Below are 26,058 nucleotides of genomic sequence, written 5' to 3'. Positions count from 1 at the left end.
AGAACTCTATAGTTGGGCCTTTTTTAAAAACAAATAAGTCCCCCACATGCCCAAGCAGCTTTCGACCCATTGCCCTGACAACCTACTTGGCGAAATCATACGAAAGTGTCGTAAATGCAAGATTAACCTTCACACTTGATATATGGAACATTATTGATTTTCATCAGTGTGGGTATAAAAAAGGGTGTTCAACAACGGACCACCTCGTCCGACTTGAACACGAAATACATGAAGTATTCTAACACAAACAGCACTGCCTGGCAGTGTTCTTCGATCTAGAAAAAGCGTGTGACACCACGTGGAGATTTGGAATCTTACGTGACCTTGCCGCATTAGGAATCCGTGGCAAAATGCTAAACTGTCTCGCTGATTTTATGTCCAACAGAACATTCCAAGTCTGTCTAGGCACTGTGCTTTCGCGCACATTTATCCAGGAAAATGGTGTACCACAAGGTTGCATACTAAGCACAACACTCTTTATGGTAAAAATGAACTTTATGAACAAAGTCATTCCTCCCTCTGTTATGCACTCCATATACGTCGATGATCTGCAAATAATGTGCCGTGCCTCAAACTTACCAACATGTGAAAGGCAGCTCCAGATAACAATAAATAAACTAATGGAGTGGGCTGAGAAAAATGGCTTCCGCTTCTCTACTCAAAAAACTGTTACAGTGCCATTCTCACAAAAACGAGGGTTGTACTTAGACCCAGATTTAAAATTGAATGATGTCACGCTGCCAGTAAAGCAAGGATATAAATTGGGAGTAATCTATAACAAAAATCTAAACTTCCTTGCCCACATTGAAACACTAAAGATTAAGGCAAATAAAGCACTGAATATCCTCAAAATGTTATCTCATAAGCACTGGGGTTCCGACCGAACATGTCTTTTACGTATTTACTGGTCCCTTGTGCGTAGCCTTTTAAACTACAGCTCCGTGGTTTACGGCTCAGCCAGACAGTCCTATATCCAACGACTAGATCCAGTACATAACCTTGGACTGCGACTGGCAAGTGGTGCCTATAGAACATCACCTATTCAAAGTTTATACGTTGAGTGTAATGAACCCTCCTTACAGCAGCGCAGAGCATTACTCACTTTTTCTTACATACTCAGAATTCAGTAATCACTGCAACACATATGCTACAACATCCTCGTACAATGCAACTCACGCATACACCATACAAATAAACCGAACATGATTAGGCCACTTGTCCTGCAGTATGAGCAATATTGTCGGGATTATGACATTCCTGATGAAGTCCTCCAGATTGCCAAAAAACCACAACAGTTGCCCCCGTGGTATGATTTCACACAGTTATGTGACTGGACGTTAGCACATCTAAAGAAAAGAGACACCCCACCACATGAACACATTATACAAGAATTCCGTGCACTTCAGAACAAATATCAAAATAACATGAAATATTACACTGATGGCTCTAAAACAAAAGAATACGTGGGTGTGGGGACCGTAACGGGAAATTGGAAAACAAGTATTAGATTGCCATAGCACGCTTCTGTTCTCACGGCCGAAGTCTACGATATATGTATATGTGCTTTCGCTATTAGTACAGCGAAAGCACATTTCTTTTCTGTGACGCTTCCTAACTTTTTAAAACATTCCCCTGGAAAGTTTTGGAAGTATCTTAGCCCCAAAAAACAAAGCAACACTCTCAATTCTGAGGAACAAAATTTAAGTTTTGCAAATTCATTAAATACATACTTCCAGTCTGTGTTCACTGCTGATGATGGTCGCATTCCAGAGTTGAATCACTACAACCAAAGACCACTAGACATGCCAATGATAATTGAGTCAGGAGTGCTCAACTTATTACCATCAATAGACACAAAAAAAGGAAACGGCCCGGACAATATTCCCAACACTTTTCTTCAAAGATATGCCGAAGTCAACGCGAAATATCTACATCTAATATTTAACAAATCTTTATCAACACGTAGCCTTGCAAAGGAATGGAAAATAGTGAAAGTAATCCCCGTTCATAAAGCAGGAAGCAATAGTGATGTCGGTAATTACAGACCAATATCACTAATGTCCATAGTAGGTAAATTATTAGAGCATATCATATTAAAGCATATGCCGAGCTATCTAGAGCAAGCACAAATATTATTGCCTATCCAGCATGGTTTCAGGCGGGGACATTCAACCATTAGCCAATTACTTGAATTAGCGCATGACTTATCCCAAAGCATTGATAATCAAAAACAAGTTGACTTAATAGCATTAGGTTTTTCGAAGGCATTTGGTAGAGTAACCCATCAAAAACTAATCAGCGAACTGAAAACAACTTTAGGCAATGGTTCTATTGTCAATTGGATTGAAGATTACTTAACCAATCGGTTTCAGTATGTTGTTAACAATGAAATTTCTTCCATTGCAAAAGTTACATCAGGGGCGCCTCAAGGGTGCGTACTTGTTCCCACTTTATTCCTTATTTTTATTAATGATTTGACCTCTAACATCTGTGCTAAAATGAAGCTTTTTGCCGACGACTGCATTCTTTATAATGAAATTACCTCTGTGAATGATCACGTTGATTTAAACAGCGCCCTCCATGATGTAGTGAAGTGGTGCAAAAAGTGGCAGATGGAACTGAACATTAAAAAAACTGCCTTTTTATCTATAACCCGCAAAAAACATAGGTCGGACTTTGAATACGCTATCAATAACATACCACTCACCCGAGTTCATGAGTACAAATATCTTGGCTTGGTCATTTCACATGACCTAAGATGGGAATAGCATATTAACAGTATCATACCATCTGCTTTAACACGGCTGTTCTTCCTCAGAAGAAGACTTCAAGCTGCACCACTGGAAATTAAAATGCTATCATACCACGCATTTATTCACCCAGTTCTCGAATATGGTAACACAATTTGGCTTCCGTATACACAGCAGCTAATTAATAAACTAGAAGGGGTGCAGCGAAAGGCAATTAGATTCATCTTTAACAAATACAAGAATAGCGATTCACCTACCCAACTGCTAAAACAAGCCTGTATTCCTACTCTGCGAAACCGCGCCAAACTAGCAAGACTAAAATTATTGTTCCAATTAATACACAATACATTACAAATAAATACTTTGTTGTATATATCCCTAGCTGACACCAGACCTTCCCGCCATAAGTATTCACTAACACTTAAAGGATATGCATTTCGCACTGACTGCTTTAGATATTCGTTCTTTCCTCTTGCAATAAGAGAATGGAATAGCCTGGACCCCTGCATAACGACTAACACATCGTTGCCGAAATTTGTAACCCTTGTAGAAGAACTGTTGCGCAATAATTAGAATATGTTAGCCGGAAATAACACACCACTCACGTCGTTGTATAAAATAAAATATGTATGAGCATTGTATTTGCCTATGCAATTTCACCCCTTTTTGCCAAATGCGATGTACCATTCATGTTTTATTTCCTACCGTATGTGTATATCTGATTCGTGTTGATTGCAAATATCATAGTTGAAATTATGTAAACCTGTTTTTATCGCTATTTGTGAGTATATAATATATGCCCAACCTGTAAAAATCCCACTGGGATTGACAGTATCTGAAATAAATAAATGTGGGTTGTTGTTAAAAAGATTATTACTGATAAACAAAAAATGCAGTCATATACACTGACTCTTTAAGCACACTGAAGGCTCTACATCTGAAATCTCACTGTGAACCCCTGATAGGAGACATTTTAAACATGATGGCACTTAACAAATACGGGAGGTCAATTCGTTTCTTCTGGGTTCCAAGCCATGTTGGGATACCGAGTAACGAAGCAGCTGATAGATGTGCATCGATGCCAGCATACAAACACATCTCAAACAACACTTCCATATAAAGATAGCATCCTTGCGATTAGAAAAGCCTTAACGTCAAAATGGCAGCACGAATGGGACTGTTGTGCCGACAACAAGCCACATCTCACTAAACCCATAGTTGGTGAGTGGAAGTCACGTTACCATCAGGAATGGTTCTTCGAAGTAGTTTTATGCCGACTATGTATTGGGCACACACACCCAACACGCAATTATTTACTTACGAAAGAAGACACACCAACATGAGAGAAATGCCAAGAACCACTAACAGTTATGCACATATTACTGACATGTACACACATTGCAATACACAGACGAGCACTTTTGCACAAATTATATCAACTACACATACCTTTACACCCTGCTGTAATTTTAGGTGATGATTTGCTAGTCCCATTATGGGATGTCCGTAAATTTCTAGACAACACTGGATTTTTACATAAGATATAGATTATTAACACAGCTTTTCCTTCCTAAACTGGATTTTAAAACACCTCGTGTTTGCTCCAGCATAGCCTTAGCCACTTCTGCGCCATTAAACCACATTTAACTAACTGTTCAGCATTTTATATAAGAAGGCAAGAACATTCACTCTGAAGATGTTTGGGTTAAACTTGGTCAATCTTGCAAAGGCAGTGAATAAAAATGATGCATTAGAATCGAAAGTGTTTTTCGCCGCAAAGACACATAAAGTTAACTGCTCGCTCAGAGTGACAGTAAGTGAAGATAGATCATGGCAGAAGGTACTTGGCCAATACCTGCAGAGCAAGCTCAACTTCCTGGATGCACATGACCCTTTTTGAGCTCGATAGACTTGGTTTCAATTGTACAAGAAGGACTGCTGGGGGAAACTAGTGCTGTGTCAATTGACGTTGAGGACCTATACTATTTGGTGCCCGACGACGAATTGTTCATTGCCATTCGAGAATCGATTGATGAAACAGGTGTAGTCAAACTTCAGAATGAGCATGGTGTCAACGCCAAAGCGTTGCTTGAGTAGCTAACTATATGTATTTATCGTTGACTATATAGTTCGATTTCGAGATCGCCACTTTATCCAGGAACAAGACATCAGTATAGGTTCCACTGTGGCACCTGTGTTGTGTAAGATTTTTCTGTCTAAGTTTGACAAAAATCTGATGCAGGTCACAGCTAATGACATTTTAGAGCGCTTTGCGTCTTACGATACGTAGACAATGTTTTGTTAATATTAAGGTTGGTGCCCTCTGACGCTTTGAAATCTGTGGCAGAGAACATTTTAACGTACTTCAAAGGATGTTCTGACACATTAAATTTTACCTTTGAACTTCCGACGAAAAAGAGTTTTTTTTTTTAGACATAACACTAACTTTTCGAGATGACGGCCACATTTGCTGCATTTACTCACCTAGAACTGAGTAGGCTTTGCTTCCGTTTGAGTCAAGCCATTCTAAGTTGGTAAAAAGAAATATAGCCGCTTTGTCTCTGGTGTGCACTACAGAAAAGCTGTTGTCATGACTTCCAGGAACGCCTTGACTGTCAGATTCAGGGGCTAACTGCAGCGGGTTTTCCTGCACAAGAGCTTAAGGCGATAGCTGAGAGCTTACATATAAAGCTTAAGAGGAAAAACAAAGGTGTCCGAAAATCTGACAGAAACAAAGAAACAAGAAAAGTTCATGTGATACGTTATACTCATAAAATGTCGCACAATATCAAGAAAGTTGCTGGGCGACGTGGTGTACAATTATTGTTTTCCACTCCGTGTAAGCTGTCAGGACTGTGCATGCGTGTTGAAAATGCTGGAAAGAAGAAAGAAGCCTGAAAAACCAAGCATGTGAACAAATACATTAAGTTCACGAGACATGTTATCTACAAAATCCTGATTAAGTGTGGTAAGGTCTATATTGGGCAAACAGGCCGATGCATCAATGACCGGATGCGTGAGCATTGTGCGTTGACAAATTCTCAAGGAGCTGGTCGCCTGGCTTTTCATTGCCGTCACTGTCGTCAGTGCGACTGTGCACCACTTTTTAAAAATGTGGCGATTCTTGGCAGGAACAGGATGAAAACCGAAAGGAAAATACTTGAGGCGTTTTATACCAGTATACAGGAGGAAGGAAAATGCATCAGTGTTCCTTCTATCTCTCTGAGTGAAAGAGAGATAGTTTTTTTAAAAGGCTGAATTTAAATATGTGGTAGTTAAGAAAAAAATGGTGTGTTCATCAATTTAAAGAATTCGTACCTCGTTAAGAGCATTGTGCATGCATCAGTGGCTTGATGTTCGAGGGTTGATCCATGTTTTCAAGTATATCTCAGTTGATAGTCCAGGGTTGTGGTGTCTTCTTTCTGTCTTGTTTGCGTCTAAATTTTTTCGCTGGTTTTCTTAAGTTCACTTTAGAAGTGCATATGTTAGAAACCTAATCATAGAGTTGTGCATCCATATTTTTGGGTTATACCGAGAGACATTTATTTCTTATAAATGGCTGGAGAGGTTCTTGTTGAGCCTGGAAGTGCCCCAGTTCCTTCTCTGGTAATTTTACCGTTGACTGGAAAAATAAGCGCAAATATTTGAGCTGAGCTCTTTGCAGCCCTGATATGCTCACCACGATCCAGCTTGGTTTGTAGGCTCAGCTCCAGCATCTCGATTGGCTCAGCTCCAGAGTTGGTTACGGTCAGCATGCACTGGCGCCTGCACCAGAGCACTTATCAGCTTCACTTGAACCACCGTTTATTGGGTATTCTTCAGTAGGCAGGTACAAAAAATACTGAGCCACCCATAAAAGAAGTGGAGCTTCACCATGAACTGACTATTAAGCTTAAGAGCATTTTACAATGCCTCTACTGAGCCGGTGTAATGTTCAAAACAACAGTTGTGCGATACAGTTAGGAACAATGTGCTCACACTTGCGCGTGCTTGTCGTCAGTGGGCAACACAAAAATGAACAAATACTTAAACTGGATGCTGACCGAATAGAACTTGTTGCTCAGATGGCTGGTACTCAATGCTTAGAGAAATGCAAGAACAGACGAGGGTAGAGACTGGAGAAAACTAATTTCACCTCATTGAGCCTCATCGGTATGAGCAAACTGGTGTAATCTCAACAGCCTCGTGCTTTTCTGTTGTTGCACAGTATCTAAGAATGATAACTGCTTGAATATGACTTGAATATACAGCATTTAAATCCTGTCAAACTACAACAGACGAGTAGTTAGCAATGCGAGTATAAATGACCCAAGAGCAACACTTATGGCCACATCACAAATGCCTCAAGTCAAGACGCAATACAGTCAACGACCAACATTCTGGATGTCCAATTTTTTTGACATCCCCTACAATTCGGATACCTTTGCAACACCACCATGGACCCATAGAGTCCTTGTACAAGAATGCTTGAAGTTTTGGACGCAAAAACCCTTTGCCGTCTGATTTCCTAGGTATACTTGAATCTGGCATGAAATACATTTCTTGAAAAGAGAAAAGAACAAAGAAGACAGTGAAGCACTGAAGTGCCAACAGTGCAGTGTTGGCACTACAGCCTTTCTTTTTTCTGTTGCTTTCACGAAATGTATTGTATTGTATTGTATTGGGTTTTATGGCGCATAAGCAACTTAGGCTATCATGCGCCAAACACATGGTATAACTTATTTCAAAAATTGGGTATCCTCAGCGAGGTCCTTGTCCGGACAAGGCCTCTGAGGAGCCCAACAAACCAAATGAAGACCTCAGCCTTCTTCTAAGAACTGAGAAAATGGGTGAGGTGCATCATAAGATGCGTGAAAAAACCGGGTAATAATTTTTAGAATTAGTAGTTCTGTGATACATTATATTTCGTTTAGGATCGCTGCGTCTTTCAAAAAACTAAAAACAGATGAAGTTTCTACTAGTGGGTTATCTCCTAAAAGCAGACTGGGATGGAAGGGAATGCGTTCATTGTAAAATACAGTAAAACGTTTTTTCCTTAGCCTTTCAAGTTGTGTGCACGAGAATAAAATGTGATTTACAGTGAGTTCATTTCCACATTTCTCACATAAGGGTTTGTCTTGTTTTGTCAGTAGAAAGTTATGTGTTAGGTGTGTGTGTCCGATGCGCAGGCGGCATAAAATTACTTATACGAGACGTTCCTGATGCCTGCATGATCTCCATTCTCCTAGAATAGGTTTTACTAAATGTAGTTTGTTATTTTCTTCGTTATTCCATGTACGCTGCCATTTTTCTTGAAGCTTGTTTTTTACTAACTTCATGCAATCTGCATAGGGTATATTTACAGTACTCACATCCTTATGGCAGGCTTGAGCGGCGCACGCGTCAGCTCTCTCGTTGCCTCTAGTTCCTTGATGGCTTGGTATCCAACAAAGCTTAATTTCATGTCCTTGTGTTTGAGCGGTTATTAAGTTAGGGATTATATTTCCTATTAAAGGTTCCCTTACGTTTCTGGCTTTCAGTGCTGTGATTGCACTTAGCGAGTCTGTGTAGATAATGCTGTTTTGAATGTTCATCTCGACTATTTTTGATACAGCCACCGAAATGGCATGACATTCGGCTGTGAAAATTGACGCGCACTGAGGCAACCTGACTACCTTTTCCCATTTATCTTGCACTACAGCACTTCCGACGTAAAGTGATGTTTTAGAACCGTCAGTATAAAATGCTGTGTGTTCTTTGTACTTTTTGTCTAGCGCCAAAAATTCTTGTATTAGATGTTCACGTGGAGTTTGCTTTTTATGAAAGTGTGTCAGTGTGTAGTCACCTACACTGGGAAAGGTGTGCCAAGGTGGTAGTGGCTTGATTCTCTGGGCAACATCGGGCAGTGTGTCTAGAATACCTAATTCCTGGCAAATTTCTTCAAATCTGAGAATAAGGGGTCTCGTCGCATTCGGTTTGTTGTTAAAAAGCTGCTTAGACGGGCACTTCGTAACTATGGAGTAGCATAGATGTTTTGGTAGTGAACGGGTTTTTAGGACATATGCACAGGTGAGCATGGCTCTTCTATCTGCGAGCGCTGGTTCGTTACATTCGACATGTAGGCTGTTTATGGGTGATGTCCTGTATGCCCCACTTGCAAGGCGCAGACCTGAGTTATGAACTGGATCTAATTGCTTCAGGTAGGACGGTCGAGCTGAGTTGTATACTATGCACCCGTAATTGAGGCAAGAGCGAACTATACTGCGGTAGATGTGTACGAGGCAGGTCCTATCAGCCCCCCAGCGTTTATGTGAAAGCACCTTTAATATGTTTAATGATTGGGACGTTTTCTTCTTCAGCTTCTTTATGTGCGGCAAGAAGGTCAGTTTTCTGTCAAAAGTTATGCCCAGAAATTTGTGTTCACTTTTTACCGGCAATTCCGCTTTGTTCAGGTATAGTCTAGGATCTGTCTGTAGGCCACGTTTGAGTGAAAAAAGGATGGCCACTGTTTTCTGTGGGGAGAACCGGAAACCATTTCGATCAGCCCACGTTGAAAGTTTATTTATTGTTAACTGCACTTGTCTTTCGCATGTTGTTATGTTTGAGGATGTGCAAGCTATCTGAAGATTGTCGACATAGATTGAATACATAATTGACCTTGGGATTATTTTACTGATTGAATTCATTTTAACAACAAAGAGGGTCGTGCTTAAAACACTCCCTTGGGGCACTCCATTTTCTTGAATGAAAATTCTCGACAGGGTTGAACCGAGGCGTACATGGAATGAACGGTTTGACAGGAAGTTTTTTAGGCAGTTCAGCATCCTGCCACGAATGCCAAGTTCAGCCAAATCGTGAAGAATTCCGTACCTCCAGGTTGTGTCGTAAGCTTTCTCTAAATCGAAAAAGACAGCGAGACATTGTTGTTTGTGTATAAAGGCTTCACGGACAGTATTTTCAAGACGAACCAGGTGGTCTGTTGTGGAGCACGCCTTTTTGAAACCGCACTGATGGGCATCGAGAAGCTCACGAACTTCTAGCACGAAGGTTAATCTTATATTCACGATACTCTCAAAGGATTTTGCGAGGCAGCTGGTGAGCGCTATGGGCCTGGAACTACTGGAAGAGGTTGGTGGTTTTTCGGGCTTTAAAAATGGAACGATGATGGCCTTCTTCCAGGCTTCGGGTGGTTTACCCGATACCCACACCTTATTAAAAAAACTTAAGAGTGCCTCTACGGCAGGTTCAGAGAGGTGGGACAGCATTTGATAGTGTATTCTGTCAGGGCCGGGTACAGTCTGTTTACCAGCGGACAAGACTGTGTTGATTTCATGAACTGTGAATAATTTATTATATGGTTCATTTGTATATCCACTTGTAGGGAGTCTTTGTTTTTCGGCTGTGTTTTTGTACGTAAGAAATGATTCTGTGTAGTTTGATGAGCTGGTAACTGCTGAAAAATATTCACCTAAAATGTCTGCCTGTTCTTCGATGTTTGTCTGTTTACCAGGGGCTGTTAGAAGGGGAAGTGTGAAAGGGGAGTATTTACCATCTAGCTTTCGTACCTTCTCCCACATTTCTTTTGATGTGGTTGAGCTATTTATGGAAGTTACGTAATTTTGCCACGAAGTCTTTTCGGTTCTACGACGGATATATCGGGCTTGTGCTCTTGCCTTTTTAAAGTCTATGAGATTTTTCTGCGTGGGGTACCTTCGAAAGTTTCCCCATGCTTTGTTCTGTTTCTTTTTTGCTAATCTACATTCCTTTGTATACCAGGTTTTGTGGTTTTGTTTCACCACTCCAGAAGATTGAGGTATGGCCAGGTGCGCGGCAGAAATAATGTAGTTTGCGACAATTTCATTAAGTTCATCTATACCTAAATTATGTAGATCTATTTTTTCTAAGCTGGCATTTTCTTGAAACAGCGCCCAGTCGGCCAAATGGAGCTTCCAACGTTGTGGTTTTGTAGGGATGATTTGCGGGGATGATGTAAGGTTGATAATAACAGGTAAATGACCGCTACCATACGAGTTGTCCAAGACATCCCATTTAAAAGCATTAAAAACAGAAGGCGACGTAAGAGACAAATCTATGGAGCTCCATTTTCCTGAGCTTGGAGAGCAGTATGTGTGTTTGCCCCTGTTGAGCAGGCATATATTATTACAGAGAATAAAATCTTCTAAAATACGGCCTCTAGTGTCCGTTTGTTCGCTTCCCCACAAGTTGGAGTGAGCATTAAAATCGCCGACTAACAGATATGGCTCTGGTAATTGTTTTAAAAGGTCTTCTAAGTCATGGAGCGTTACTGTCAGGTGTGGTTGGATATATACGGAGCATACTGTAATTGTTTTAAAGTGTACTACAGACACTGCAACGGCTTCAAATGTAGTCTGAAGCTTGACTTCACGAGTAGCCACACTACTTTGAACAAATATGGCAGTACCTCCAGAGAGCCTATTTGCTTGCTCTTGGTCGTGACGAAAGACTTTGTATTTACTTAAAATATTTTTATGTTTTGATCCCAAGTTTGTCTCCTGGAGACACAAAACAACCGGGAAATATACAGAAAGAATATCTTTTATGTCACCGTAGTTTTTTAATATACCTCGACAGTTCCAGTGAATTAGGAACGCCATATCGAATAACTTTGACGGATGTATTTCAAAAGCTATGCTCCCGGTTTTGTGGGGCCCGTTATTGGAGTTTTTCCTCCCTTTTTGTATTCAAGGGAGTTGCGCCGCCGCTGCTGCGGAGGCGGGCTACTGCTTATATCCATCGCCTCCAGCGAGGTGATGGGTTTCCGCGGGGAACCCGCGGGGGTACGGATTTGTGGCTTCTCCCGATGGGGGGAAGCCCTGCGGCCTACCGGCTCAGGGGCCAGCGAGCCTTTCTTGTGTGGTAGTATGGCAGCCTTGGCTGCACCTGTCATAGTTGTGGATGGCCCTGCCTGGGCAGTGGCCTGAAGTTGGAGTGGTGTGTCGCCACTCCCACTAACTTTGGTTGCGCCAGAGGCCGCCGTCAGGTGCACCTCCGGGATGTCAATGGTGCCGACACCGGAGTGCCGTTTGGGTGGGGGACGGGGCAGGCACAGAAGGGTGTACTGTGTGCCCACTGTCACCAGACGCCGCTCGGCCCCCCGGCGCACGGCGTCAACATACGACCTGGATGTCTCTTGAGTGAACTTTTTCCTTGCCTCAGGGTAAGATATGTTTTCTCGTACTTTTAGATTGATTATTTGTTTTTCTTTTTTGAATACTTCACAGGTTCGTGAGTACGCTGCATGTGGACCGTTGCAATTTGCACACTTTGTTTCACTTGCTTGGCAGTTGTCAGTATTGTGCTCGGTTTCGGCGCATTTGGCACAGGTCTCCTTGCCTCTACATGTGTTGCTGCCATGCCCATACCTTTGGCATTTGAAACATCTCCTAGGGTTAGGGATGTATGGGCGCACTGGGCACCTGATGAATGCAACCCGGACAGACTCGGGCAAGCGAGTGCTGCCGAATGTTAGTACGATGTGAGGTGTTGTTTTTTCTTCGCCGTTGCGCCTTATATTTATGCGGCGAAGGGACGTTACTCCTTGGTCTCGCAAGTTCTCGAGGAGCTCATTTTCGTTCTCTGTCATTAGCAGCCGCTCAGAAATTACTCCCTGAACGCTGTTCAGGCTTCTGTGAGGGGTTACAGTAATGGTAAGGTCAGCAAGCTTCTTTTGTGCGAGTAGCGCATCACTTTGCTTTTTGGATTTGACTTCTACAAGCAGATCTCCTGAGGACAGTTTTTTTGCTTCATATTCTTCGCCTATGTTAGCTACTAGCCATTTCTGTATTACAAACACTGATAGAGTGGCCACGGGAGCGTTTTGCTCAACAGCGTGAACTATCAGGAACTGTGGAAAATTTTCAGCACATTTCCGAGTTGCAACTTTGATTGCTTCGGTGCGGTACCGTTTCCGGTTCCGATCGTTTTTCTTTAGAGGGGGAAATTGAGAATCCATGCGGCATGTATGGATTAAGGGTTCCTATTCTGTCACCTGTGTATCACCCTTATAGACACAAGAAGGTCCCGGAGTCCCCCACCTGGTAAACAGACGGGGAGCCCGTCGGCCGGGGCTTGACCATGGCTCCGACCGCCACCGTTCATGGTTTCTACCCTTCACCTTACAACCTGTCGCCACGGTGCGGATTACAGCTTCGGTATGGGGGCTAAGGGTCCGTGGTGGCGCCAAGCACCATCACCTTGAGTCTCAAGGTGCCCTTGCGGGTATTTCGTACCATGTCCAAGTATACCTAGGAAATGTAAGCACCAACTTGCCCAAGAAGAAGTCCTTTTGGAATACCTTTGCCATCATTTTCCGGACTTCTTGTAATGGCTACAGGTTCGGAACGGCATTGTTGAAGCTACCACCACCAACATTTTGATTATCTTGCAGCCTTGAACAGACGCTCGCAGCCGTAGCCACCATCGCCGCAACACTAGGCCTACCTGCTTTGACGTTCACTACCAAGCTTGTTGCTGCTCAGTGCCGTGTTTTATTGAAAATTCGCCGTTGTCCGACTTCACCATTTTAAACCTTGCCAATAGCTTCGAAGCTCGGAAAGCATGACGCATTGCATAATGCCGGTTCCAGAAAGTCAGCTTTGCCACAATACAGCACCGGTCGCAGCAGCTTAAGCTAAGTATTGCAGTCAAGCATACCAAGGGTGGGAAGGCGAAATTGTTACGGCACACAGTATATATTCAGGCACCTGACACTGCCCAGGCAGTGCGTCGGATGGTGACGATGAATCCCCTTTGAAACGGAGTAGTGACAAATAGGCACCTAGCCTGCTTGAGTTACTGAGGTATCCTATATATGCTTCTCACTATAGCATTTTTTTGTATACATATCTCTCTAGTATTTTTTTTTTCTCCCTAATACTCCTGTACCTACCTTGTACTGCTACCTATGCCTGTAACGAATCCGGTCGTATCAATCTCTTCCCTGTTTTTTTTTTTCTACCAATACTCCAAACGTCTCTTGCTTATCTCGACTGCTGACTGGGTGATGCCCTGCCATCCACTTTAAATCAAAGCACTTCTTGTAAGGTGTACATTACCTATGGGTCTCACTGGTTGAATACCTTTGCATGCTATTAGGATGCGCTGAGTGGTCTCCGGAGTTTTTGTTGAAGCATACACATGCCTCATCTTGTCACGAATATTTGCTCCAGTACGTTTTTGTCCTTAGGGAACCAGCTCGAGCCTCAAATAGCAAGGTACTGACTGCCCTTTGTGTTACACACATTTTCCCTCTGTCACGCGTACGTCAACGCCTGGTACGCTTGCTTCAGCGGGCGGAAGGAACACACGAACGCAAGATGCAGCACACGTAACATTCATTCAATATGGACTTTTAACTACAGGAACACACCGTAACTTCTGACACTTATTGCACACAGAATGCGTCCTCCCTTCCTAAGCTTTTCGCTCACACTACCGCGTTTACAAACGTCTGTGAGGCGATCGTCTATTCGCTGTAGTAGGGGCGCTTACAGTACCGGTTCTGTTCGACGCGGGTATCGGCGTCCCCCCCCGGTCTGTGGTCCGTCGATGCGATCTGGTCGTCGTCAGTCGTTGTTAGTGTCTGGCGTCACCGATGCCCCGGCCGACGTGACGAAGGCACGGTCGCTGATGGGCTGTCGCGCTCCGGCAGAGCGCGGCTCGTGCCGGCTGGCGCTCCCGGTGCGCGCCGGCCCAGCGTAGTTCTCCGGACGGGACAGTGACTGGCTGTAGCCAGCCTCCGCGCGTCCACGGTCAGCGGCACAAACGCTGACGTGTCCTGGCGGGTAGGTCCGGGCCAGCGGTAATTCCGGGGACGTCGGACATCTGCTCGCCGAGCGTGGTACTCGGGCGGGACGTCGATGTGTCGCCGAGGAACTGGGGCAGGACCCAGAGAGGCGATCTCCGGCCGTCTTCCCCTGGAACGCTGCGCCCGGCCACCACGTCCTTCCCTGCGCGAGCCCCTTCTCCAAGATGGCGGCTCCACCCGCTCGCTCCACTCCTTCTTCCTCGTCCTCTTTCTTTCTTTATGATTGTCACTCCTGACAATGGCCCCCCTGTTTTCCAAGTTTTCGCTCCGCGAAAACTTCCCTCACTGCTCGTCACCTCTTGGATGTACACGGACACTGCACTTCCACTTCACCACACCACATATAACTTCACTTCGCCACTATTTCGTTCACACGTCACTGCACTTCACTTCACTGCACTACATCACATATAACTTCTCTTCGCCGTTTCTTCCTTCACACCTCACTGCACTCCACCGCACTTCACTGCACCCACACGCACATTACGCAAGTTTCTGCTGAGTCTTAACACTACGTCGATGTCAACGACAGCAGCATTCACAAGGCGTTGTATTCCGCGAGTGTTTGAGGAAGACTCCTCAGAAGCTCTAAACACTATATGCATGCGCAGCAAACTATTCCCCAGTACACGAACATATTCACAAAGTAAACACGTAAACGAACATATTCCGCAAAGTGGGCGATGTCCTTCACTTGGTCCGCGTACTCCTGCCTACCGGTTCTTGTCTGACATGGATACAGCCAGACAGGAAGCTCTGCACTACTCCTGACTCTCGACGCCGGCACCTCATCGCGACATTGCCTCGCGCAGACTGATTTGGATGAAACCAGGAGTTGGCGCGGGACCCAGACTTGCATGCCGAGGGCTTGTCAAAGTTGTCGGGCACAGCGATGACACGTCCATTGCTCTTCAAATCTTGAGCCCGTCTTTTCTCACATACGCTCGGTTTAGGCATCATGCTTGTTATCTTCGCCTTCTGAGGGGTAATTTCTGTTGCTGGGATGTTTGCTTGGTAGGGGCTTTCAGCAACCGACTCTGTGATGACCATTCCGGCGTCCTTTTGAAATGGTTGCTCAATAATAGGCGGAGTCCCTAGAGGTACCTTTGTTATCAACCTTTTTGGCTTGGTTCTCCGACATATCTCGCAAGATCTCACAAACCGTTTAGTGTCACTTTGCATGCACGGCCAAAAGAATTCTTCTGATACTCGGCTGGTCGTCTTTCTTACTCCTTGATGGCCAGCCATTATAGTGTCGTGCGCTAACTCGAGGACTGCTCTTCGTAAACTCACTGGCACTACTAGCTGTCGTGTTTCTCTTCCATCAGGGGTTCTGGCTATTCGGTACAGTAATTCTCCAACCTTCTCAAACTTATGTAGGACCCGGCTCTTCTTATTCTGAATCCATTTCCCTAACATTTCAAAATAATGTCGCAGCGTACTGTCCGCTTCTTGCCTTTTCTTCATTTCCGTCGCGGTTATATCGATGGCGGTGCCTGAAGTATTCTTTATACAGACATCTTTCCTATCTTGGTTCCTTGTGCTTTTCTCTACTGACAATATGCTAGCTTCTCCGGTATACGGATCCAAACTTCTTTCGTTGTCTCTGCCACCGGCTTCGCTGGATTCATGCTCCGTCCTACTTGTAATTTGGATATTGGGAAAACTCCAGAGGGGATCTGGATCATCCACTCTTCTGGCTCCTGGCACATTCCCAAGAATGACGTCGTACAGCGGTTCTTTGACGCATCGGGCTTCAATCCAACCGCAATAATAAGGTGTCAAAAGCAACACACGCGCCATAGGCATTCGCCGTACTGTACCATCCGCCAATCGAACTGGTGTTTCTGTACCAGTGATATCTCTGTCCGACACCATGGATTGCCTTACCAGAACAATGTTGGACCCAGTATCTCTTAGTACCGACACTTTTCGTCCCTGCAGCATTCCCACTACTACTGGCATCGAGGTTTCCGGGTCTTCTGACCTCGGAGCCGTCGTGACAGCACTTGCCTTGTCGCTGGCCTCCTCCTGTTCTATTCGCGTACTGTCAACAGCAATGGGATTTTCGCTCGCAACAATGCAGGCAGTCTTATTTTCTGACTTAGCTCGGCAGGTTCGTATTGTATGCCCATGCCGTCCGCACCCCTCGCACTTCAACGTCGAACTGCGAGTACGACCTAAGGGGCAATTCACAGCGCGATGCCCTATCCTGTCACACATAAAACATTTGATTGTGCTTCGAGTCTGTTCTCTCTCATCTGGTGTCTTTTTATCTTCCTTCCCCTTTCCCAAATTCTTTTGGCCTTGGGCTTCTAAATAGCGGTCGGCGTGTTCAGATAGTTCCGCCACCGTCCTCAAGTTGCGCTCTTTCAGGAATATTGCCACGCCCTGATGACATGATGCTAGGAACTGTTCTGCAATCATGTTGTCCCTCAAGTCTTCGAATGTCTTCTCCATGTTAGCCATCTCCAACCAACGATCAAAGTAGTTGGAGATTCGAGCGGCGAATTGCTGGCCTGTCTCGTTATCGTGTGGCTTGGAGCTTCGGAATTTATCCCGGAAACCTTCGGCCGTTAGTCTGAAGCGTTGCAGGAGAGCCTTCTTTACCTTGTCGTAATCTAGGGCTTCAGTCGCTGACATCCGGCTGTACACGGCCAATGCTTCCCCCACGAGACACATACTCAATCCCGTCGCCCAGTCACTCTTCTGCCAGCCTTGTCCAGTTGCTATTCGCTCGAAACGCTGTATATAGGCATCTAAGTCATCTCGCCTTTCGTCAAAGGGGGCGATTAGCTTTTGGGGACACACTGTCGCTGTTCTCTGAGGTACCACGTCTGAGCTCCTATTTCCTGCCTCTTCTCCACTGTTACTCATGCGCAGCTGTAATTTCTTTTCCGTAAGCTCTTTTTCCAACATCAAGTTCCTATACGCACGCTCGTCCGCATCCTTCGCTCTCTCCTCAGCTTCCTTCGCAGCCTCTCGCGCCTCTGCGCGTTCTTCTCTTAATCGCTTCTGTTCTTCATGATACAGTGCTATTATGGCTTCGGCCGACATGCCCGCGGCATTCCCAGCCGTCATCAAACGTTCAAGGTCCATTCCGCTGCTCAAGACACACCGAGGCACGTGACAAAGTTAAAGGGATCCTGGCAGGCTCGCCAATGTTGTCACGCGTACGTCAACGCCTGGTACGCTTGCTTCAGCGGGCGGAAGGAACACACGAACGCAAGATGCAGCACACGTAACATTCATTCAATATGGACTTTTAACTACAGGAACACACCGTAACTTCTGACACTTATTGCACACAGAATGCGTCCTCCCTTCCTAAGCTTTTCGCTCACACTACCGCGTTTACAAACGTCTGTGAGGCGATCGTCTATTCGCTGTAGTAGGGGCGCTTACAGTACCGGTTCTGTTCGACGCGGGTATCGGCGTCCCCCCCCGGTCTGTGGTCCGTCGATGCGATCTGGTCGTCGTCAGTCGTTGTTAGTGTCTGGCGTCACCGATGCCCCGGCCGACGTGACGAAGGCACGGTCGCTGATGGGCTGTCGCGCTCCGGCAGAGCGCGGCTCGTGCCGGCTGGCGCTCCCGGTGCGCGCCGGCCCAGCGTAGTTCTCCGGACGGGACAGTGACTGGCTGTAGCCAGCCTCCGCGCGTCCACGGTCAGCGGCACAAACGCTGACGTGTCCTGGCGGGTAGGTCCGGGCCAGCGGTAATTCCGGGGACGTCGGACATCTGCTCGCCGAGCGTGGTACTCGGGCGGGACGTCGATGTGTCGCCGAGGAACTGGGGCAGGACCCAGAGAGGCGATCTCCGGCCGTCTTCCCCTGGAACGCTGCGCCCGGCCACCACGTCCTTCCCTGCGCGAGCCCCTTCTCCAAGATGGCGGCTCCACCCGCTCGCTCCACTCCTTCTTCCTCGTCCTCTTTCTTTCTTTATGATTGTCACTCCTGACACCCTCCTAATTTCTTCTCATTCATGCAAATTTAATCTCCATGGTCCCTTTTGTTTCCATGCTTCAACTGCATCCAATTAACTGTCTCTGTTTTTCTCACTTTCTTTCTGATGACTCCTGGTTGTCTATTTACAGCTCCTGTACTTGGTTGCCAACTTTCTTGATCTCTTCCTCCATTCTTTCACGCTTTTCCAAGTACAGATAGTTGTGCACTGTAGCTGCCCATTTATTTTCATTCATGTTCCTGAGTCCTCCTTCAAAACAAATTTTGCTCTCTGCTTCTCTGACTTCAAAATAGACCCAACCCATGTCACCCTGCAATGCCTCACTGGTGGTTTTACTATGGACTTCCAAAGCCAACAGGCCTACCTATCTTTGGTTAATTTGCAACCCCGACAAGATATCCGATTTTAAGCATAACATAGCATTTGCCAATGTTAGTGCTGGCACGTCTTTACAATCCTTTCCAGATTCCACGTACCACCTCATATTTATTGTGGCCCCAAAATGCTGTGTTTCAGTATTGCATCATTCCGGGAAGCATTCCAAGGAAGCAGTTAAACGAGTCAGCACAATCAGCAGTCAGATAGAGGAAGGTGGTGGGGAGGGGCACTGGTCTCCCCGCCATTATAGTTTTCTAAGATAAGCTTTGCCATCCCCCTATTTCGATTTTTTCATGTAACCCGGTTATAGCAATTATCGGCTATAACAATGGACTTTTCGTGGCACTTGAATATAAGTGGGTTAGACTGCAAACACATAATTTCTACAGAGGCTGATGCTAAGCATGGGTAGCGCACAGATCTCTCTGAGCTGGCATGATGACTTCGCTGAAGCCGAATTCTGAATACTGCATACGAGATGAGGATAGCTATATGTGCTTGTTGATAGGACTTTTTGCAATTTGTGGTAGCGCAGGCAGAATGATGGACATAGAAGGCACAAGAGGCAGCATTGAATGACCAGCTGCGACAGCTGTTTGAGTCGCCATGCATCCTTGCACTAAACCTTAGGAACTTCTGTTGTGCTCTCCGAAACAAATTTAAGCTTCAAAGCATTTTTAAATTATAAAACATGTATTATTAGGTCCAATTAAAGTCTGGTGAATAGCATTGTAACGCGCAGGTACATTTATTACATAAAAAAAGATCATGTGCTGTTTGCCGCAAAATCTGGCAGCAAGCAAGCCTGGCCGTTATACCAGCTGCATTGTTAAAACTGCAATCGTGTGAAATAAGCCCTCTAAATATCGCAATAAATTTTTTGCGCTCCAGTTGCAGCATGTGAAACAGACTTTACAAGTTTGCAGTCTCTTGAAAAAATTCACACAGAAGCTCTATTGAATTTGTCTAGTACCACTAGCTCATCTCCACGTAGCCCAGTGTCATTACCAATCTTATGAAACTTGATCTGACCAGTATACACACTTATCAACCCTTATCGGTATTTATCAACCTTCTTGGACATGATCTGACCCTTATCAACTTTTATCAGTCCTTATCAACCTTATCAGAATTGCTCCAGCCATTATAAGCTTTTATAGCTTTTTAGCACCTTATCCAATGCATTAAACCGCTACCATCCATGATGAGACCCATATACCATCTCATCACTCCTTATTATCCTCATGAACTCTTTGACTGACAAGTGTTGGGCGACCCAAAGCGCATGAGCCCTCAGAGGTCAGTGGCATTTCGGTCGGTCAAGGAACTGCCCAACGAAAGGCGTATCACGCGACCATCAAAACACATTGACGATGCGGCATGTCTGGCATCAAATTTTTTCAAGGTTGGATTTTCCTGATGCTCCAAGTTGGCCCTACATTGGTCCTAGAGATGGCTCTTATTCCAACAATACCAAGTCTTTTAACAAAGCCTTCACAGAAACTGTTCATCTTGACATAAGAACAGCTTGCACAAACGGGTCGGATAGAGCAAGAGACACATGCAAGCGCTGACTCGCAACTGAAGGGTTTATTGAATCATTCACACATATGTAAACAAGTGCACAAGCACATGTGACATAAGTTGCTGCAGCCTTCTAAATCAGCTGAAGTTAAGAAAATATCTGCTGCAGAAAAGCAAATTTCTTGTCATGCAAACCAAGTGATGTTCGGCTAACACAGTTTTCTTTTTCTTTCCCTATATGACAGGCTTTTATCACTTCTTGGGGAGCGTGAGAGGCCTCATTCACACAGCCATCACACATTCCATAGCAACACTGTCACGGCACCGGTTTTCATCAAGGGAGAGGGTTTCCGAGTCATTTTCACCCCAAAAATGGCTGCTGGTGATGTAGACCGGTACTCTACGTTTCTGTCGCCAGCACTGTGATGGAGCCACCCCCCTACATTATGGACCAATCAGAAATTAAGAAGCTGTTGCTAAATACAGCCATTTTACAAAGCTGAAGCTGGCAACAGCAGCAGATGCTGCATTGTTGTGACTGGCATCTTCGTCTTTTTCATATTATCGTACAGGTCTTGCCGGTGACTCTTGACATATGCCTCCATTTCAAGAGTTTTTTGCGCAAAGAACTGCTCATCGCACGCTTGTCACACCAGGTTCTAAATGAACGATCACAATGCCACTCCTTATGTCCACTGTCCGTACATCACCTCACGGCACCAAACGATTAATCTCCTCAGTGCACTTAAACACAATTTACACTGTTTGCCTTGTGAATTATCATCCGAACCTAAGTAACTCTACTCCAAAAGTCTGCACCCACGTTTTCTCTCCCTTTAATATATTCGTCATGAAATCAGTAGTCTTACAAAGCAAGGCTCCACCTCATTACTTTTCTGTTTGTTAACTTAGCCTTACTCAAGAATTATGTCCCCACTCGCCAGTTTGGTACCATTCTTTGGCACACCCATCACAAGACCTCACGTATCTCTTCACGACACTCTGGATTCCGGGCCAAAAGAAGTCTTCTGTAATCCTTGCTATAGTGTTTTTTATGCCCTGGTGACCAGCCATGAAACTATCATGTCCTAATCCCATCACTTTCTCCCTAAAGGCCTTAGGCACAATGAGCTGATGAGCCTCTTTGCCTGAGCTGAATACACATCTTCTATATAAAAGGCCATTGTGCATAACAAACTCAAACGTAGTGCAACTTCTTTTCCTTTTCACTAATTCTCCTAGCTTCTTGTGGCATGATCTCACCGACTCGTGCTTGTCTTGCTCCTTCCTAAAATGAGCAGGCATGATGCTTAACCACTGAATTGCAGGTACCTTCAGGGCTGCCATGGGTGTCTTGCTCTGGGTTTAGGCTCTGGTCTATACAGACCTGACATACCTGGACGGCATACCCCAGTTGCCGCTTCTCGTGAATTATTGGTGTAGAGCTATTGCTTGCTCACTTTTTCACGTGGTTGTTCACCAGTCATTCATCTCTCTTACTGTGAAAGCTGTACTTCTCTTCCAGCTCCAATTTGGATCATCCACTCTCCGTACTCCAGATACATTTCCTAGAATTAGATCGTATAACAGCTCTTCAAGGCATTTTGCCTTAAGCCACCCAGTGTAATATGACATGGAGACTTGGATACAGGCTTCAGGTAGGTACCTCACTGTGTTGTCAGCCAAGGTAACTTGTGTTAGCACTCCTGTCAGATCTTCGTCACATACCAGACTCCTCTAACCATGTGGATTTCAGCAGCAGAGGCAGCAGCAGGAGCCGACACCTATTCTGCAGATTCTGCAACGACTTTCAAGCAGACGGTGGGAGATTGCATCGCAACCTTGAGTGCAACTGCACCCAGCGGCTGCATCGCTGCCTGCCTGGACTGCCTACGACTGATTGCGGGAACCCCGTGGATCTACGTCACAGCGGTTGCTCTGCAAGCCCTTTATAAGGAGCATTGCTGGCCCTTCGCCGTCATTTGGCCGCAGAGGCAGCAGCAGGAGCCGACACTTACGTTTCATCTATTCTGCAGGTTGGAAATAATTTTTTTGTATTGCTTATAGTCCGCTTTTCTGCTCCGCTACCCTGTTGCCAACTTTTGTCTGAGGTACTCGCACGTTTGCATGTTTGCCGTGTGTTTCTGCTGTTGCTCAAAATGGGAAATGATGAACTTAAACGGGAAATTGCGGATCTCAAAAGAGAGTTCCATAAGGAACTTCTAGAACTCAGACAGAGGGTGGAATTCACTAGTAAACAGTACGAGGCTTTGAAAGCAGAATGTGGAGCACTCAGAAAAGAAAATGCTGACCTAAAAGCAGCACAAGAGCCTCTTCTGCAAGGAATTGAGAAGCTTAGAAAGCAAGTGTGTCAGAACTCACTAAAGATAGAAACACAGGATCAATATTCGAGAAACAGGAACATTGAGGTGAAAGGTATTCCTTGCTTGCAGAATGAGAACCTTGAGGACGTTCTGCACAAGGTCGGGGAAGTGCTTGGCGTGCCGATAACTGAGCAAGATATTGATGCTTGCCATCATGTTCCTGTGCGGAATTCTGATACTGATAAGAACATAGTCGTGCCATTCAATGGTCGGTCGAAACGTGATGCTGTGATCAAAAAAGCGCAAAAAGCAAGGATCACTGCAGAAGACATCGGTTTTTCTTCCAAGCAGTCTGTCTTCGTGAATGAGCATTTGTGCCCTCAACTAAAGCAACTGCTTGGCATAACTGTGGCAAAGAAAAAGGAAATAAAATGGTGCTTTGTATGGGTGAGGGACGGAAAAGTGTTCCCTTGAAAAACGGAAGAGTCAAGTGTTGTTAAAGTTACATGTGAGGTAGACCTAGCTAAAATCTGCTAGTGGAGGTTGGCAACAAACACTTTTTGCATCTTATTTTTCTATGATGGTGCCACGCAACCTTGTTCGTCCTGGTTACGCTGACTCTCTTACCTTTTTGCACTTAAATGTTCAGTCTGCCCGTAATAAACACGATCAGCTAGAAGGATTTCTTAACGAATTCACGTTCAGGCTTGACATAATAATGATAAGTGAGACATGGTACAACTCAGAAGATGATCTTATTTCCTTGCCCGGATACCAAAGCTTCTTTCTAAATAGACCAAACCACCGTGGTGGAGGTGTGATGCAGATGGTGTCAGAAAGGCTTTCATGTGACTTGATTGCAGATCTCTCAAAAAACCACACCAGACTATGAAGCGCTTACAGTAGAATGAGGATCCTATGTTTTCGCTGTTTTGTATCGGCCACCTGATGGTAACAGTGAAAGCTTTCTAGTCTTTTTAGAACAATTACTATGTTATGCTTACCAGAATAGCCTGCCATAAACATAGGCGGTGACTGTAATATAAACTTACTGCAATCGAATACCGTTTCCCGCAACCTGCTCTTACTTCTCGATTCTTTTGGTTGTGCGAACGTGATAAAAACACCCACTCGAGTTACATGCCTTTCTGAATCCCTTATCAACTTATTTATTACGAACAGCCCAATGCAAGATATCTATGGTGGTATCATTGTTGCCGATCTAGGTGATCACTTGCCGATATACATGTTTTCTAAAGGAAATAACACACTTAAAGCGTGCTGAAACCAGTGAAAATATTTCATCATGCAGGAAATAAATCCAAGAACAATGAATGACTTTCGAAACCAACTTCGAAGTGTAAACTGGACACCCGTATTTGAGTGTAACAATGCTGATATGGCCTATGATATGCTCATGCATATCATAAAAAATACGTACACTAGTTGTTTTAAATTAAAAAAGGTAAAGACATTTAGAAATATATGGAAACCTTGGTTAACAGATGAGTGTTTAAAGCTAATCTGTAAAAAGAAAACAATTATACTCTAACTTTATGCAGTCTAGAAGCATGGATGACCTTCTTGCTATTAAGAAATACAGATACTTTGTAACTAAGTTTCTTCGAGATACCAAAAAGGAATATCTGGAAAAGCTATTTAGTGATGTGGATACGAACAGCAACCTAGTTTGGCGTGCGCCTAATAATGATACGGAACAGCCGCCACAGTGTGGATGCACCGAGGAGGAAAACGACGTGTGCCACCGTTGGTCTACATGTAAATATATCGTAAAATACTTGTACACGAGCTACACGTAACATTAATTTGGTGGAGGTGGACGTTCCCCTTACCCGTCTGGAGCTCCGCAGCGGTTGCAATGGTGACAGTGTAATTTCGGCTCCTGCTGGCGGCACTTCGTCTACACAAGCGTGTCCGCCTGCAGCCTCGACCTACGTCGCCATTGCCCCCCTCGGGATCCTGGTGTTTTCACCGGAGTCGGCAGTCCTGATGTTGACGACTAGCTCCGCTTATACGAACGTGTCAGCACCAGACATAGGTGGGATCTGACTATTATGCTTGCCAACATTCTTTTCTACCTAGATGGAGCTCCACTGGCATGGTTCCAGACTCACAATCACAAAGAGGAGATTTCGAGCTGGGATCTCTTCAAAGAGAAGCTCCGCGACCTTTTTGGCAATCCGTTCGGTCGCCAAGTCAATGCCAAGAAAGCCCTTGCAACATGTGTACAGGCATCGACCGAGTCCTACATGTAGTACATTCTTGAAGTCTTGGCCCTTTGTGCAAAGGCTGACCCGAACATGTCTGAGGATGATAAGGTTAATCACGTCCTCAAAGGCATTGCTGAAGACGCCTTCAATTTACTGGTGTTTATGAAGGTCACCAGCATTGATACAACACTCAAGGAGTGCCGCCGTCTCGAGCATGCTAAAAGCCGCCGGGTATCCCAGCAAATCATGCGACTTCCCAACACAGCTGCTACGTTATCTTGTGACGACCTCTTCCACCAGCCGTCGCGATGTGACAACTTGACCCCCACCATTCGAGTGAGGTTGAAGCAGCACAACCGGCGGTCCCTTCATTCCCGTCACCTGATCATTCTCTCGTGACAATCTCCTCGATCCAGGCCGTCCTCTGTCAGGAGTTGTCCAACGTAGGCCTGCAATCCATCCATTTTGTATGCTCGGAACCTCTTTCTCCAACGTCCCCACCCCGCTCTTCTTATTCCTGTTATGGACAGCGCAACCCCTCCGAATGGTGAACCGTGGACGACAAGCTGATCTGTTTTAAGTGCCGACGCATTGGACATGTCGCTTGCCACTGCCGCAGCCGCTGGAGTTCTCCGACGCGCCATATGTCATGATCCGCCTGGGTTCATGAACAAGGGAGGGCTCGAGGCCCCCTCCGTTAGACGGACACTCTGCAGCATGGTAGTGATGAACGATGACTGACCGCCGAGCAGCTGTGCTCGCCGGTGTTTATTGGTGCGGTGACCAATGTTGTGCCCAAGGGGGCATCACATGCTTGTTGCACTATTCTTCTGATCACCACCTTCTTCCCTCTAGTGCGTCCTTTTCCTTTGCTCCTTCTATGCCCGCCCCATCATCGGACCCTGCAACACCTTTGACACGACCCTGCTACTCCCGTTCGCCTTCTCCATCCCCCCGTCAATCTCGTTCGCCCCTGTCACGCTGTGCTCCTTCTCCGACCTACTCGCAGCACCCCCGACCGGAAAACTAGACAGTGCAGCTTCTGGAGGTGAAGCTGCAAT

At 45.2% G+C, this 26,058-nt stretch overlaps 1 protein-coding gene across 2 annotated transcripts in view; it reads right to left on the bottom strand.

The window, feature by feature from the left end:
* Positions 1-26,058, bottom strand: part of brun (trafficking protein particle complex subunit brun) — a 642,817-nt gene that overhangs the window by 280,865 nt on the left and 335,894 nt on the right. For both annotated transcript variants that reach the window (XM_072289153.1, XM_072289154.1), the window contains exon 15: positions 6,430-6,515. In XM_072289153.1, the coding sequence (XP_072145254.1) occupies positions 6,430-6,515 (86 nt within the window). The remainder of the gene's footprint in view (positions 1-6,429; positions 6,516-26,058) is intronic.

The sequence above is a fragment of the Dermacentor andersoni genome, chromosome 7 (assembly GCF_023375885.2).
Source record: "Dermacentor andersoni chromosome 7, qqDerAnde1_hic_scaffold, whole genome shotgun sequence".
Classification (NCBI taxonomy): Eukaryota; Metazoa; Arthropoda; class Arachnida; order Ixodida; family Ixodidae; genus Dermacentor; species Dermacentor andersoni.
The sequence above is the reverse complement of the archived record's forward strand: the minus strand, read 5'-3'. Positions and strand labels throughout refer to the sequence as shown.